This window comes from Myxine glutinosa, chromosome 13, assembly GCF_964187855.1.
Source record: "Myxine glutinosa chromosome 13, kmMyxGlut1.1, whole genome shotgun sequence".
NCBI lineage: Eukaryota > Metazoa > Chordata > Myxini > Myxiniformes > Myxinidae > Myxine > Myxine glutinosa.
In genome coordinates, this window is record NC_136273.1 from 4,785,299 (window position 1) to 4,800,749 (window position 15,451).

General features: G+C 41.7%; 1 protein-coding gene across 8 annotated transcripts in view; it reads right to left on the reverse strand.

The window, feature by feature from the left end:
* The window catches only part of LOC137438522 (glycine N-methyltransferase), a 124,409-nt gene that overhangs the window by 7,561 nt on the left and 101,397 nt on the right, over window positions 1–15,451 (reverse strand). For all 8 annotated transcript variants that reach the window (XM_068133634.2, XM_078766963.1, XM_078766964.1 and 5 more), the window contains 3 exons: window positions 13,395–13,519; window positions 5,733–5,843; window positions 1,219–1,364 (listed from right to left, as the gene is read on the reverse strand). In XM_068133634.2, coding sequence (XP_067989735.2) covers window positions 1,219–1,364; window positions 5,733–5,843; window positions 13,395–13,519 — 382 coding nt within the window. The remainder of the gene's footprint in view (window positions 1–1,218; window positions 1,365–5,732; window positions 5,844–13,394; window positions 13,520–15,451) is intronic.

A 15,451-nucleotide genomic window follows, 5' to 3' on the forward strand; every position in this document is an offset into this window, starting at 1 on the left:
CGAGAGAGAGGGCGAGAGAGGGTGAGAGAGAGGGTGAGAGAGAGGGCGAGAGAGAGAGGGCGAGAGAGAGAGGGCGAGAGAGAGAGGGCGAGAGAGAGAGGGCGAGAGAGAGAAGGCGAGAGAGAGGGCGAGAGAGAGGGCGAGAGAGAGGGCGAGAGAGAGAGGGCGAGAGAGAGGGCGAGAGAGAGGGTGAGAGAGGATGAGAGAGAGGGCGAGAGAGGATGAGAGAGAGGGCGAGAGAGAGGGCGAGAGAGAGAGGGGGGCGAGAGAGAGAGAGAGAGAGAGAGAGAGAGAGAGAGGATGGGCGAGAGAGAGAGAGAGAGAGAGGGGGGGTGAAAGAGAGAGAGAGAGAGAGAGAGAGAGCGAGAGAGAGAGGGGGGGGCGAGAGAGAGAGCGAGAAAGAGGGCGAGAGAGAGAGGGGGAGAGAGAGAGAGGGGGAGAGAGAGAGAGGGGGCGAGAGGGAGAGAGAGGGGGCGAGAGAGAGAGGGGGCGAGAGAAGAGAGAGGGGGTGAGAGAGAGAGGGGGCGAGAGAAGAGAGAGGGGGTGAGAGAGAGAGGGGGGAGAGAGAGAGGAAGGGTGAGAGAGAGAGGAAGGGTGAGAGAGAGAGGAAGGGCGAAAGAGGAAGAGAGAGGGAGAGGGAAAGAGAGAGACAGAGGGAGAGGAAGGGGGAGAGAGAGAGAGAGAGAGAGAGAGAGAGAGAGAGAGAGAGAGAGAGAGAGAGAGAGAGAGAGCGAGAGAGAGAGGGGGGGCGAGAGAGAGAGGGGGGCGAGAGAGGGGGGCGAGAGAGAGGGCGAGAGAGAGAGGGGGGGGCGAGAGAGAGGGCGAGAGAGAGAGGGGGGGCGAGAGAGAGAGGGGGGCGAGAGAGAGGGCGAGAGAGAGAGGGCGAGAGAGAGAGAGGGGGCGAGAGGGAGAGGGGGCGAGAGAGAGAGGGGGCGAGAGAGAGAGGAAGGGTGAGAGAGAGAGGAAGGGCGAAAGAGGAAGAGAGAGGGAGAGGGAAAGAGAGAGACAGAGGGAGAGGAAGGGGGAGAGAGAGAGAGAGAGAGAGAGAGAGGGTGAGGATCACCTGTGCTGAACATTAAATGGCTCAGGTGGCTTGGTAAATGTGACACAAAGATGTGATTCAATGATCACAACAATATTTTCTCATACTATTGTGATTTGTATTTCAGATTATCAATAAGCAAATTCATATGCAGTGTATGTTTGTATATTACTCACTCTGTAAACGGTATTGAGCATGGATTTGCCAGTTTCCAGTATGCAGTCAAAGTTACGATGATCAAATATAAGAATCCCACCTGGCCGGACCATGCTGATAATATTTGTAAGAGACACCTTGTAGGGCTGTAGGCGATCTGGGCCATCTGTAATTACATTTCAAGGACCTGGTTCATTTGCGCACAAGATATTTTAAATACACCTTTATCACAAAAACTTGGCCAAAATATAAATTGTGTCCAAAAATAAATAATAAATAAATGAAGGCAGAATGTCATGAGCCTCTAACTTGTATGTGACAAAAAACAGACAAAAATATCAAATAATATAATTAATGTAAGTATTCATGTTCTGATAGTATGTAATTAATATCGGAATTGATGTTCTGATAGTATGTAATTAATATCGGAATTGATGTTCTGATAGTATGTAATTAATATAAGTATTCATGTTCTAATAGTATGTAATTACTAATTAATATAAGTATTCATGTTCTAATAGTATGTAATTAATATAGGTATTCATGTTCTGATAGTATGTAATTAATATAAGTATTCATGTTCTAATGGTATGTAATTAATATAGGTATTCATGTTCTGATAGTATGTAATTAATACAAGTATTCATGTTCTAATAGTATGTAATTAATATAGGTATTCATGTTCTGATAGTATGTAATTAATATAAGTATTCATGTTCTAATAGTATGTTATTAATATAGGTATTCATGTTCTCATAGTATGTAATTAATATAGGTATTGTCGTGCGACTCTGGTTAACACCAGAGACCGCGGATAGGCCAAAACGGTTTTAATGGCCGAACCACGTGACCGATGACGTCATCATTTTTTTCCTAAAGTAATTTATTCCTAGATTATGCTCAAGAAATTTCATCTTGATCGGAAGAAGTTTTGTACTTGTCGAATTATGACATCATAATGAAGGCACCTATGACATCATCATTAACATATTTTATTCCCCATGGAGAGTTCTTTACAATGAGCCATGTCTCAATTTTTTATATTCAGCACTTTCGGAGATACAGTCCGTCCGTCCGCAGGTACGGATCAAGCTCTGAGGAGCGATGCCTGAGGCCCCCCTCTGCGGGAATTACCCCTGGCAGCCAGTGGTATCTGGAAATTGGAGGTCGTCGGTGGAGGGTCTGGTTGGGCGCCCGGGGATAAAGGAGACCCCCGGCGACCCGTGGAGCTGTGCGGCAGCAGGAGGCAACGGAGCCTGGTGTGTGGAGACCCTCACCGGCAGGGTAACGGCGGAAAGGGCTGTTGGGCTGCCACGGGGCCAAGAGGTAAGGGGGGGGGGGGGGCAATGAACTTGAGTCGGTTGACTTGTTTTTGGGACTGCGGACACCACAGCCTGAAGTGCCCCCACCATCTTTTTGTGCGGTATCTCCCCGCTGCCTAGTTGTTTTTTTTCTGAGGTTAAAAAAAGGGTAAAAATACACGCGCAGGAGAACTGCTTTTCTCAAATAAACTAATTTAAAGTGTGCGTGCACATAACTTATAAAATAAGAACGAAAAAATATCTCGGCAATATTCCCTCTCTTTTTATTTATTTATTTCACATAAAGTCACGTGAAAAGGTAAGTACACCCCATGTAAAGTTTTGACTTTTTCAACATATTTCAACATACAGCTATTTGATCTTCATTTCAACAATATTGATATATAAAGGTGATATAATATAACAAATATCATGAAACATTTACATTTTGTAGTCCATTGTATAATTTAAATAAACATAAATGCAAATTTCGCATGTGGAAAAAGTAAGTACACCCCTACATTTATCACGACTTCAAATACCTAAAATTAGAATCAGGTGCACCAGCTCAGGTGCAAATGATTAGAACATCGTTAGAGAAGATCTTGGAGGAACCTGTCTTATTTAAACCTCAAACATTTAGTTTGGTTTGCTCTTTGTTGTTGAAGTGTGCGGCGTCACCATGCCTAGATCAAAAGAACTCTCTGACGCCTTCAGAAAGAAGGTTATGGATGCCGACGAGGCTGCGAAGGTATTAAAAAAGATCTCCAAACAATTTGAAATCAATCATTCGACTGTCCGGAAGATCATCTGCAAGTGGGAAAGATTCCAAACAACTGCCAACTTGTTCAGGCCAGGCCGCCCCAGCAAGTTAATCCCGAGAGCAGACCGCAAGATGCTGAAAGAAGTCTCTAAGAACCCCAGAATGTCATCACGGGACCTACAGGTAGCACTTGTCACTGTTGATGTCAAAGTGCACGAATCTACCATGTGAAAGAGGCTGCACAATTTTGATCTACTTGGGAGGTGTGCCAGGAGGAAACCTTTGCTGTCCAAAAAGAACATCAGGGCAAGACTAAAGTTTATCAATGAACACCTAGGCAAAGACCAGCACTTCTGGAACAAAGTGCTCTGGACAGATGAGTCAAAGGTAGAGCTATTTGGCCACAGTACCAGAAGACATGTTTGGCAAAAACCAAAGACAGCATTTGACCACAAGAACCTGATACCAACTGTAAAGCATGGTGGTGGAAATATTATGGTTTGGGGTAGCTTTGCTGCATCAGGGCCTGGGCAGCTCACCATCATCGAATCCACCATGAATTCTTCATTGTACCAGAGGATGCTTGAGGATAATGTGAGGCCATCTGCCGGAAAGTTGAAGCTCAACCGAAGGTGGACCTTGCAACATGACAATGACCCTAAACATACCAGTAAATCCACCAAGGAATGGCTGAAAAGAAAGAAATGGAGGGTTCTGGAATGGCCAAGTCAAAGCCCGGATCTAAATCCCATCGAGATGTTGTGGGGGGATTTGAAACGAGCTGTGCATGCAAGAAACCCCTCAAACATCGCACAGTTGAAATAATTCTGCATGGAGGAGTGGGCAAAAATTTCTCCCAGTCGATGTCAGAGACTGGTAGACAGTTATAAGAAACACCTACTTGAGGTTGTTTCTGCCAAAGGGGGCAATACCACCAATTAGAGCCAAGGGTGTACTTACTTTTTCCACATGCGAAATTTGCATTTATGTTTATTTAAATTATGCAATGGACTACAAAATGTAAATGTTTCATGATATTTGTTATATTATATCACCTTTATCTATCAATATTGTTGAAATGAAGATCAAATAGCTGTATGTTGAAATATGTTGAAAAAGTCAAAACTTTACATGGGGTGTACTTACTTTTTCACGTGACTGTATGGAGGTGCAAAGTTTTTCGATTTTTCCAAGATGGCGGCCGAAACACGTGACCGATGACGTCATCATTACTTTTTTTTTTCTCCACCAATTTATCCCGAGATGATGCTCAAGAAATTTCATCTTAACCGGATGAAGTTTTGTACTTGTCGAATTATGACGTCATAATGGAGGCACCTATGGCATCATCATTAACATATTTCATTCCCCATGGAGAGCTCTTTACAATGAGTCATGTCTCACTTTTGTCGATTCAGCACTTTCCGAGATAGAGGTGCAAGGTTTTTCGATTTTTCCAAGATGGCGGCCGAACCACGTGACCTATGGCGTCATAATTATCATAAAAAAATTCTGCAGGTGGAGTTGCACCTATGGTGAAAATTTCCTGTCAATCTGACCAATGGTTGCAGAGAAAATCATATTTATTCTGTGCGGACAAACAGACTCAAATGCAATACCCTCTCCTCTGGCGAGGGTAATTCGGTGATAATAATTATATTAGACAAATTTACATGTGAAAAAAATAATTTTACCATCGCGTTTATTACAAGATAATCTTTGCATATGCACATTTTCAAGTTAATCAGACTATCGACGGCTGAGATTTGAGAGAGTGGGGGGGGGGGGGGGGGGGGCTGGGACCACCCCCTATCCCCTTCCCACTAAGTTAATGACTTCATTTTTTAACCCCCAGTCAAGGAAAGCTCAAAAATCACTCAGTTTAGTTGGGGTTAAAGGCCCTCATGGATCTTTGGGGTCTTAAAGGTTTAAAGGGCTTTTAAGGGTTTACAGGGATTTTAAGGGTTTAAAGGGTATTGGTGGGTCTTTAGAGGTCTGTAGAGTTCTGTATGGGTTTTTCGGGGTCTTATGGGGTCTGAATAGTCTTCGGGGTCTGAAAGGGTATTTGGTGTCTTAAATGTTTGAGAGGTCTTTGAGGGTCTTAAGTGGCCTAAGGGGTCTCGTCAATTTATCTAAAGGGTCGAAAGGTGTAAAAGGTACATTGTATAATAGTACATAATTAATAGACGTACATGTAGTTAAGATGCAACTGACGTTGAAACAGTACATAATTAATCGACACATTGTCACATGGACGCATGGACGGACGGACCGTGTTTTTCGTTTTGATACATAATGTGTACACATAGATGACATTATCTTTTCTTTAATTTAACATCCTTAAAATTGTAACCTTCAGCACCACAAGAAACTTAATAAATGTCACAGTTCATCTCTGGAAGAAGCCATGTCCTTTCTTCGACGAGGTAACGAGCATTTTCCTTTTCTATTTCACAGACAAAGCCCTCACCTGTGAATGGTAAATGTGGGAGGCTGTTTCCCACACATATCACAGCATCAAATCCTTCTCCAGGTTTCTGAATGTCTTCAGGTAAGGTTAACCAGTTGGCCAACTTGATTTCTGAAATTTGTCCACAAAACAAATACCAATGAAGAGCCAGTCTTCAAAAAATAGATACATAATAGATACCGTCATGTCTGAAGCTCCGTTAACACAGTATCCTCAGCGTCGGGACCTTTAGTCTCGGGAGATGGCCCAAATGGTCTTTTATTGCATTGCGTTCAATAAATTCTACAACTCTACCTTTCCTCAAGGATCATTCAATTGGGCTAACATCGACGTGAAACATATGCGAAAAGCAGCTGGCTCAAACACATTTTCTTACCTTTTAAAAGATTTATTTTGTATAGAAAAAGTTTAGGGAAGAGGGTAGGCAAGGCGCTAATAATAACCGGTATGAATCAAGGGAATCAAAAAGGACAACACAAAGATGTAAATGGAAACACAAACTCATATACAATGATGAGGAATACAGCTTAAAAGCTAACCCACTGGACGCCACAGATCACACTCGTACAACAAGACAATAACGCAGGTGAGACTTCCCTTTTCTCTACTATGTGAAGAAAGAAGAAGAGGACGCCGAAGCTTACCTGTCGCGATCTCGCCGGGCAGTCTTCAAACCTGTGGAAAATAAACTCGCACGAAAAACGGATTTAAAATGTACAAAAATAAACGGGTTTATTAAATGGAATGCCGGCAACAAGAAACGCGACGGTAAATAAATGTTGTAAATGGAGCGCTCCCTCACCAGACTTAAACAGAGACACAGGGATAAAATAACGTGGAATGAAAATAACTGCGTATGGCCATTTTGTGCACTTAGCTCAATCATCTCGGGGTCTTGTCAAGAATGGCGTCGGCCCTGTGTGCGCAGTCCCGACGCGGCTCCGGTGTTGACGGGAAACCGCTCGACATTGGAGCGAGAACAAGCCTCGCACGCCCCCGTTCATGAGGCCTCGCTGCTCTCCAGCGGCCAGCCGCGTGTCGTTTCCGCCTGCGAAACTCAGCCTTCTCACAATCCCCAGCAAGGTCTTGGCACGCCGTCACCCGCACACAGGTCCAGAACGTGAAGATAGGGGGAGAATTGTCGGCTCACACTTGCATGCAGAAGGTCCCGAGCAAGAGAGCGTCCACAGCAAGACAGGGTCCAGCGCAAGAGGGCAGAGACCAGAGAGAGAGAAAATGTCGGTCTCCTCGTAATTTTATCGATCGTGTCGTGACGTCATCTCCCTCTCTCTACCAATGCCCACAGGCCACCACGACTGTGTTTCGCTCTCCACCTATCACACGCAGTCCGCCCTTTGACGTCATCGGCGGACCCTGCCAATCAGTCCTCTGCTTCCCTCTCAGCTTTCCTTCCAACAATCCGCGGGAAGCTTCTTGCCCCACCCTGGCCAATCACGAGTCCTTCCTTACTCCGTTCTTCCCATTGGTCAACTCCCGCCCAATAGCGAGTCGCTTCTTGCTCCGCCCTGGCCAATCACGAGTCTCCGGGGCGTTCTTCGGCCTGCTTGAGCGTTGTGTGCCTGCCAGGCGGGAGCGGGATTGTTAGCCTTGGTGCTTGATGCCTGGCTTCCGGTTGGGTTTTATTATTATTGTACACCGCTCCTTTCCTATGCCATCTCCAGGCATTGCAAATCGTCATTGCCGGGCACCAAAGGGGGCTCGGCAGTGACGCACGCTGAAAGAGAGTACTCAGTTTTCACTCTGGTTTCTTGTTGTACACCGCTCCTTTCCTATGCCATCTCCAGGCATTGCAAATCGTCATTGCCGGGCACCAAAGGGGGCTCGGCAGTGACGCACGCTGAAAGAGAGTACTCAGTTTTCACTCTGGTTTCTTTCTTGTTTGTTGTACACCGCTCCTTTCCTATGCCATCTCCAGGCATTACAAATCGTCATTGACGGGCACCAAAGGGGGCTCGGCAGTGACGCACGCTGAAAGAGAGTACTCAGTTTTCACTCTGGTTTCTTTCTTGTTTGTTGTACACCGCTCCTTTCCTATGCCATCTCCAGGCATTGCAAATCGTCATTGACGGGCACCAAAGGGGGCTCGGCAGTGACGCACGCTGAAAGAGAGTACTCAGTTTTCACTCTGGTTTCTTTCTTGTTTGTTTGTTTTCTTGTTTGTTTGTCCGGGCGATATCTCAGCCATCCTTTGAGCTAGGAAGCTGAAATTTCGGCACAGTAGTGAGCAAGTCCTTTGTCAAATACGGTATTTTTTGTTTTTTGAATAATCAATTAATTGAGGAGTTATTTAATTATTAGCGTTTAATTAAGTACTTATTTAATTAATTAAATTTCATTTCTCTTCTGACCATTATTAACTCAGGCACCTTTTGAGTTAGGAAGCTGATATTTGGACATGCCAATGACCAGGTGATTTGGCTGCAAAGGATATTTTTGATTTATTAATTAATCAATTAATCGATTAATTATTTAATTATTCGATTAATGACAAAAAAATTTTTTTTTTAAGTTACAGATTCTGATGAAATAGTGGTAGTTTATGTGTTCTCTCACCAAATTGGTTAATAATTTAATTTTTTTATGATTATTATTTATTTATTTTCATTATTAATCATTTATTTATTTTCTTTCTCATTTGGCCAATATCTCAGGCACCTTTTGAGCTGGGAAGCTAATATTTGGACATGAGTGACCAAGTGATGTGGCTATCAAGGATATTTTTTATTTATTGATTAATCATTTCATCTATTAAGTATTTATTGATTAATCGATTAATTATTTATTGAGTAATCAATTAATTATTTAATTTTTTATAAATGACTTATTTAATTAAATTTCTAAAAGATACATCTTTGGATGAAGCACTACTGGTTTAGTTATGCGATTAGCCAATTGATTATGAAAATATTTTGTGATAATCTTTTATTGATTTTAATTATACAATTAATCAATCAATTAGTGTACACCTCTCCCTCCCAATGCAGCCTCAATGAGCTGCACTGCGGCATTGCCGGGCGCCGGAGGCGCCCCGGCAATGCCGCGCTGCAGCATATTTAATTATTTGGCATGGGGCGGTGTACTTTGAATGTATGTGTACTTGTGAAAATATTTTGTGATAATCTTTTATTGATTTTAATTATACAATTAATCAATCAATTAGTGTACACCTCTCCCTCCCAATGCAGCCTCAATGAGCTGCACTGCGGTATTGCCGGGCGCCGGAGGCGCCCCGGCAATGCCGCGCTGCAGCATATTTAATTATTTGGCATGGGGCGGTGTACTTTGAATGTATGTGTACTTGTTTGTTTTCTTGTTTGTTTGTCCGGGCGATATCTCAGCCATCCTTTGAGCTAGGAAGCTGAAATTTCGGCACAGTAGTGAGCAAGTCCTTTGTCAAATACGGTATTTTTTGTTTTTTGAATAATCAATTAATTGAGGAGTTATTTAATTATTAGCGTTTAATTAAGTACTTATTTAATTAATTAAATTTCATTTCTCTTCTGACCATTATTAACTCAGGCACCTTTTGAGTTAGGAAGCTGATATTTGGACATGCCAATGACCAGGTGATTTGGCTGCAAAGGATATTTTTGATTTATTAATTAATCAATTAATCGATTAATTATTTAATTATTCGATTAATGACAAAAAAAATTTTTTTTTTAAGTTACAGATTCTGATGAAATAGTGGTAGTTTATGTGTTCTCTGACCAAATTGGTTAATAATTTAATTTTTTTATGATTATTATTTATTTATTTTCATTATTAATCATTTATTTATTTTCTTTCTCATTTGGCCAATATCTCAGGCACCTTTTGAGCTGGGAAGCTAATATTTGGACATGAGTGACCAAGTGATGTGGCTATCAAGGATATTTTTTATTTATTGATTAATCATTTCATCTATTAAGTATTTATTGATTAATCGATTAATTATTTATTGAGTAATCAATTAATTATTTAATTTTTTATAAATGACTTATTTAATTAAATTTCTAAAAGATACATCTTTGGATGAAGCACTACTGGTTTAGTTATGCGATTAGCCAATTGATTATGAAAATATTTTGTGATAATCTTTTATTGATTTTAATTAAACAATTAATCAATCAATTAGTGTACACCTCTCCCTCCCAATGCAGCCTCAATGAGCTGCACTGCGGCATTGCCGGGCGCCTGAGGCGCCCCGGCAATGCCGCGCTGCAGCATATTGAATTATTTGGCATGGGGCGGTGTACTTTGAATGTATGTGTACTTGTTTGTTTTCTTGTTTGTTTTCTTTCTTGTTTGCTTTCTTGGTTGTCCGGACGATATCTCAGCCATCCTTTGAGCTAGGAAGCTGAAATTTCGGCACAATAGTGAGCAAGTCCTTTGTCAAAAACGGTATTTTTTGTTTTTTGATTAATCAATTAATTGATGAGTTATTTAATTATTAGCGATTAATTAAGTACTTATTTAATTAATTAAATTTCATTTCTCTTCTGACCATTAACTCAGGCACCTTTTGAGTTAGGAAGCTGATATTTGGACATGCCAATGACCAGGTGATTTGGCTGCAAAGGCTATTTTTGATTTATTAATTAATTAATTAATCAATTAATCGATTAATTATTAAATTATTTGATTAATGACAAAAAAAAAATTTTTTTTTAACTTACAGATTCTGATGAAATAGTGATGGTTTATGTGTTCTCTGACCGAATTGATTAATAATTTAATTTATTTATGATTATTATTTATTTATTTTCATTATTAATCATTTATTTATCTTCTTTCTCATTTGGCCAATATCTCAGGCACCTTTTGAGCTCAGAAGCTAATATTTGGACATGAGTGACCAAGTGATGTGGCTATCAAGGATATTTTTGATTTATTGATTAATCAATTAATCAATGTATCGATTAATTATTTAATTATTCGATAAATTACTAAAAAAAAATTTTTGCCCCCAGTTACACATTCTGATGAAATGGTGGTGCTTTATGTGTTCTGTGACCGAATTGATTGATAATTTAATTTTTTAATGATTATTATTTATTTATTTTCATTATTAATCATTGATTTATTTTCTTTCTCATTTGGCCAATATCTCAGGCACCTTTTGAGCTGGGAAGCTAATATTTGGACATGACAGTGACCAAGTGATGTGGCTATCAAGGATATTTTTGATTAATTGATTAATCATTTAATCGATTCATTATTTATTGATTAATCGATGAATTACTTATTGATTAATCAATTAATTATTAAATTTTTTATTAATGACTTATTTGATTAAATTTCTAAAAGATACATCTTCGGATGAAGCACGAGTGGTTTTGTTATGGTATTAGCCAATTGATTAAGAAAATATTTTGTGATAATCTTTTATTGATTTTAATTATACAATTAATCAATCAATTAGTGGACACCTCTCCCTCCCAATGCAGCCTCTATGAGCTGCACTGCGGTATTGCCGGGCGCCAGAGGTGCCCCGGCAATGCCGCGCTGTAGGATATTTAATTATTTGGCATGGGGGCGGTGTACTTTGAATGTATGTGTACTTGTTTGTTTTCTTGTTTGTTTTCTTGTTTGTTTGTTTTCTTTCTTGGTTGTCCGGACGATATCTCAGCCATCCTTTGAGCTAGGAAGCTGAAATTTCGGCACAGTAGTGAGCAAGTCCTTTGTCAAATACGGTATTTTTTGTTTTTTGAATAATCAATTAATTGAGGAGTTATTTAATTATTAGCGTTTAATTAAGTACTTATTTAATTAATTAAATTTCATTTCTCTTCTGACCATTATTAACTCAGGCACCTTTTGAGTTAGGAAGCTGATATTTGGACATGCCAATGACCAGGTGATTTGGCTGCAAAGGATATTTTTGATTTATTAATTAATCAATTAATCGATTAATTATTTAATTATTCGATTAATGACAAAAAAATTTTTTTTTTTAAAGTTACAGATTCTGATGAAATAGTGGTAGTTTATGTGTTCTCTGACCAAATTGATTAATAATTTAATTTTTTTATGATTATTATTTATTTATTTTCATTATTAATCATTTATTTATTTTCTTTCTCATTTGGCCAATATCTCAGGCACCTTTTGAGCTGGGAAGCTAATATTTGGACATGAGTGACCAAGTGATGTGGCTATCAAGGATATTTTTGATTTATTGATTAATCATTTCATCTATTAAGTATTTATTGATTAATCGATTAATTATTTATTGAGTAATCAATTAATTATTTAATTTTTTATAAATGACTTATTTAATTAAATTTCTAAAAGATACATCTTCGGATGAAGCACTAGTGCTTTAGGTATGCTATTAGCCAATTGATTAAGAAAATATTTTGTGATAATCTTTTATTGATTTTAATTATACAATTAATCAATCAATTAGTGTACACCTCTCCCTCCCAATGCAGCCTCAATGAGCTGCACTGCGGTATTGCCGGGCGCCGGAGGCGCCCCGGCAATGCCGCGCTGCAGCATATTTAATTATTTGGCATGGGGCGGTGTACTTTGAATGTATGTGTACTTGTTTATGTTGTAGTTATTATGGGCCTTTCTCACCAGTGTCTATGGTGCAGTGCCAAAAGAGCCAAAGGATAGATCACATTGGGTAAGACTTACAAGGGATCATTTACCCTTATGCCCTAATCTAGTTAACAAGCCCTGCCCCCTCGTGACGGGGACGAATATACACTTAATCCGACATTCGGGCTAAACAGGTCCTCTACTTATGTACATCGAAGTGGTTCTTTCTACCCACGATCATCGGAGCACCTACCGATGCAGATCTACCTGAATCTATATATCACTCTACCCCACCGACATAACAGTACTGTAGTTAAGATCTTCTTCATCTTCTTTAATGACCACAATTATTTCCACGCTCTTGTGGGATTGGCCGGGGGAGGTTTTTGGCCGAAGTCTTTCACGAACTGTCAAGCTGATGCTCCCTTTATTATGTATAAGTTCTGTGTTAGCTCTTACATGAGCCTCAACTTAGTATAAAATTGTTTTGTAATGTGTTCATGGTGCCAGGTAGGGATTTATAATTTGTTCATGGTGTCAGGTAGGAATTTATCATTTGTTCATGGTGCCAGGTAGGAATTATAATTTGTTCATGGTGTCAGGTAGGAATTTATAATTTGTTCACGGTGCTGGCGATAGGTCACCTACTTTCCGCGAAGGACACCGTGTGATATTTAACGTCCACCAACTGATGCTAGCAGGTGGAGTGCACATTTAACATCCATCTGAGGGACGGCACACGCGTTGATGAATCACCATGATTGTGAAACACCGGGACGACACTTTATAGCTGGGTCGGGATTCGAACCCAGGCTAGACATCTTTGAGGCCATCCTGAACCAGCCATTCTGTGAAAAGGATGGAATTTAGAAAGCACGTCAAAGCAGGTAAAAGCACGTCAAAGCAGGTAAAAGAACGTCAAAGCAGGTAAAAGAACGTCAAAGCAGGTAAAAGCAGGTCAAAGCACCCGACCATGAAGAGCTCTAATGCCAATCCACAACACTATCATAAGGTCCTTGAAATTCTCAGGTCTTTACTTCGAACACCAGGGACACCATTTAATAATCCCTGTACAGATATGACTGTTATGGTCATTACAAATTTGCCACTTACCCCAGGTGGAAAAGATGGCTTCTTTCCTCGCTGCTCGAGTCTTTTTTGCAGTTGTGATCATTACGTCACTCGCATCTGAGCTCAACACGGTGAAGCCCTCTTCAACAAGCATTTCAGACTCTGTTCTGTTGATGACAGTGCCGTCTATTTTATGTATACACAAGTAAAAAAATTCCGTCAAAAATGATGGGTTGAACAGTTTATGCGACGGTGCAGTCTTGTGAGCATGCCAAAGTCTGAAGCCTTGGCCTAGCGTCAGGTGTGCTTATATCTTCTTTATTTATGAGACATCATACGTATGTAAATGGACATGGGCATTGAGGAAGTTAGGAGTGGAGGAATGGTTGATCAGAGTAGTGATGGCAATGTACAAAAGAGCACGCACAGCTGTAAGGACGAAGGACGGGAACAGTGGTGAGTTTGAGGTGAAGGTGGGAGTGCATCAGGGGTCGGTACTAAGTCCACTACTATTTGTCGCTGTGATGGAGGTGCTGTCTCAGAACGTAAAGGAGGGTTTACTGTGGGAGTTGTTGTATGCAGATGATCTGGTGTTGACTGCGGAAAGTATGGATGGACTGAAGGAAAAGATGAACACGTGGAAGGAATGTATGGAGACAAAAGGTCTGAAGGTGAATATCGGAACGACGAAGGTGATGGCAAGTGGTACAGCATGTGGTGAGGTGGAAAGCACTGGGAAGTGGCCGTGTGCTGTGTGTAGGAAGGGTGTCGGAGTGAACTCCATTCAGTGTACAATGTGCGCTGAGTGCGTTCATCAAAAATGTAGTGGTCTGAGAGGGTCATTAACCAGTGTGGGAGCTGCATTCGGGTGTGGGGTGTGCGCGGAGGGAGCTGCGGATGGAGGGGATGTTGGGTTGGATCTTGGAGGCGGTGTGGGGCTGGAGGGTGTGAAGGCATTTTGCTGCCTCGGGGACGTGCTGGGTGGAGGGGGTGGATCGGACTCGGCGGCGGTTGCTCGGGTGGGATGTGCATGGAGGAAGTTTCGGGAATTGGGTGGCGTGCTGGTGGTGGGGGCGGGGGGGTGTCGTTGGGGCTGAGGGGGGGGGGGGTGTGCTGCATGTGTGAGAGGTGTTGTGATTTGTGGGAGCGAGACATGGGTGGTGGGCGTGGGGCGGCGGCGAGGGTTGGAGGGGGTGGGGATACGGGTGGTTCGGTGGGTGTGCGGGCTGTCGTTGGGGGGAAGGGGGGCGGATGGTGAGTTGCGGGGGATGTTGGGAATGGAGCCTGTGGTTGATGCTGTGGAGAGGAACAGGTTGAGATGGTTTGGTCATGTGTTGAGGAAGGATGAAAGTGACTGGTTGAGAAGAGTGATGGAAATGAATGTAGAAGGAAGTAGAGGATGGGGAAGACCGAGAAAGACTTGGCTAAAGATGGTGGAAGAAGAAATGCGGGCAAGGGGGTTAACAAGGAGAGATGCAGAAAACAGGGCAAAATGGAGAAGATTGTCATGGGGACCGCAAGGCTAAGCCCCGCTCTTGCAGGGAAAATGGCCTTTAAAATGCATGTTGTTGTTGTGTGTATACGTATGTAAATGAACACTCATTTTACTCTACGCACGTTGTGCATCATCTGCAGCGAATTTCACGTCGCTGCGTCTTGTATTTATTGTTTTCTTTTTTAAACGCCTCTGTTCACCGCCCCTTTGCACCACCTCTGTACACTGCCCCTTTGCACCACCTCTGTACACTGCCCCTTTGCACCACCTCTGTACACCGCCCCTTTGCACCACCTCTGTACACCGCCCCTTTGCACCACCTCTGTACACTGCCCCTTTGCACCACCTCTGTACACCGCCCCTTTGCACCACCTCTGTTTGCAAGCCACTGTCTACAATTCCAATGGAAGAGACATAATTACTCTTTTATGGAAAATTACTTTCGAGTTTGTTTTATCCTCAAAAATAGACCGTAGTGAAAACACAGTCGTGTTGAAAGATTGGCCTTTAAAACCTACACTTATGAAGGGCGACAGATACCTGTACAAACATACAAACTGATATTGGGTTTTATATGGTGCATACAACGGCAATTCAATATCGG